General features: G+C 52.6%; 1 protein-coding gene across 1 annotated transcript in view; it reads left to right on the forward strand.

The window, feature by feature from the left end:
• Nucleotides 1-2,059, forward strand: part of RAB4A (RAB4A, member RAS oncogene family) — a 58,758-nt gene that overhangs the window by 45,435 nt on the left and 11,264 nt on the right. Inside the window, exons 4-5 of the mRNA XM_007446707.1 lie at nucleotides 531-593; nucleotides 1,728-1,882. Of these exons, the coding sequence (XP_007446769.1) occupies nucleotides 531-593; nucleotides 1,728-1,882 (218 nt within the window). The remainder of the gene's footprint in view (nucleotides 1-530; nucleotides 594-1,727; nucleotides 1,883-2,059) is intronic.

The following is a 2,059-nucleotide window of genomic DNA, read 5'->3' on the forward strand; positions in this document are numbered from 1 at the left end:
GAAAGAGTCGAGATGCAGGGGAGAAGGTGTGTTACTGCAGGAGAAATCCTGGAGCTTGGAACGGGCGAGATGCGCTCGGGTGGGGGCTCGCTGAAGACAGGTGAGGCCGCGCGGCCGGGCGTCGGGGGCGCAGCCACGCGCGGCCCCTGGTCCACAGGAAGGCACGGACCCCGGGCAAGCAGAGGGGCTGCCGAGGGCTTCGTGCCGTGGGACTCTGTGATGCCCCCTTTCTGCCCCTCCCCCGACGTTCTCAAAGGCACCCGCAGTTGTGCGGGGCAGCCTCACGCTCTCCAGGGTGGATGACACTCATCCCAGCCTCGCATCCCCACCTCCCCGTCGCTCCTGTGACACGATTTCAGGCAGGACAGCCCTTCAGGCCCATGTTCAGATAACTTTGAATCATTTCTCTTTAAAGCCACCTCCGTCCGTATGTTGTGGTTTCCAAGGCAAAAATGGGTGTTTTGCGTGGGAAGATGGTGCAGGGGTACGGGCTCTGCGTTGTGGAAGGTGAAAGCCTGTAACTCTTCCAGGTCTGTGACAAGAAGCTACTACAGGGGTGCGGCAGGGGCGCTGCTCGTCTACGACATCACCAGGTAATGACACCCCTCGCCGGCCTGTGCTCCCCGAGGTCCGAGCCTCCCCGTGGGTGTTCTGGGCACGTCGGTGGCAGGGCTGTGGGTCGGGAAGCCCCTCAGCCCTTTCCCTGGGGGTCTTAGGGGTTTTCGAAGCAGCCCCTTCCACCGCTTTACCATGTAAAGCAGCATGTTCCCAAGCTTCAGATAGATAAGCATCCCCAGTGTCATTATGTTTCTTAACATGATGTTTTGATACTTTCCTTAAGGTTTGCAAAGTGAAGCTTTGCATGTGGTAAATTATTAGAAGTAATGGACTCCATCAAGCACAGGCTCTAGGCTGGGACGGCCTGGGTTCAAAGCCCACTTCCCGTCACCAGCGGTGTGAGTCCTCCGGCGAGGTGCTCCGCTGTCTGGACTTTAGTTTCCTTGTCTGTTCCATGGAGTAATGACCACGTAATACTCGTGAGGTTGTTGGGCAGTTGATTTGCTTCATATAGAGCTCTAGGCCCATCATAAGGATCTGAGTGCATGTCCTGCATGTAGCTATCACCCAGGTATCACAATTAAATTTAAAATTCAGTTCCTTGGTCAGTCCTTAGAATATATGAGGGTTTTATCCTTAGATAGATGAGGGCTGAAAACAGTCCTGAAGGTGGATGCACCTGATCCAGTCCTGGCTCTGCCACTGACTGCTTGTGTGACTTTGGGCAACTTAGTCTCTCTGGGCCTCAGGTTTCTTGTGGAAACAGGAGATAATAAGAGTCTGTGTCACAGAGTCCTTACAGAGAATCAGTGTGTTAAATTCCTGTGAAGCAAAGGACCAGCGCGTCACACGGATCCATTGAGTGGCAGCAGTTAGCCTTAGGTCCTGCTCGCATGTTGCATGAACCGAGAGCCCAATAAATACTGACCCTGCTTGGGCAGACAACAGACAGCGAGCTTCTGACTTGTTGCCTCATTTTCATGGAAACAAGATGAAATGCACCCTGTTGGTGTGGTGTACACCTGGGGCAGCCAGGTCATCTGAGTCACCTTAAAGGTTGTGGGCATTGCCCTGTGTGTGTAGAATCGCTGTGAGTGGTGTGAGTGACTGGAAAGAGTTGCTAGCTTTATAAAATACATGTACTATTTTCACAATCTTATATTACGCAGCCGAGAAACCTACAATGCGCTTACTAATTGGTTAACAGATGCCAGAATGCTCGCGAGTCAGAGCATCGTCATCATCCTCTGTGGGAACAAGAAGGACCTGGACCCCGATCGGGAAGTCACTTTCCTAGAAGCCTCCCGATTTGCTCAGGAAAATGGCAAGTGGCCTTGCACCTGTCACACCTGCTGAAGGTTTAAGATGCAGCTGTAGTTAGGAAGTGTGGAACTTCCTATTGTTTTTACTGTACATTAGACTCATTTAACACAGTCTCACCCTATTGCATTCTGCCCACGAAGGTTACTACGATGAGGGACTTCCCTGGTGGTCCAGCGGT

The sequence above is a fragment of the Lipotes vexillifer genome, unplaced genomic scaffold (genome assembly GCF_000442215.2).
Source record: "Lipotes vexillifer unplaced genomic scaffold, Lipotes_vexillifer_v1.1 scaffold242, whole genome shotgun sequence".
Classification (NCBI taxonomy): domain Eukaryota; kingdom Metazoa; phylum Chordata; class Mammalia; order Artiodactyla; family Lipotidae; genus Lipotes; species Lipotes vexillifer.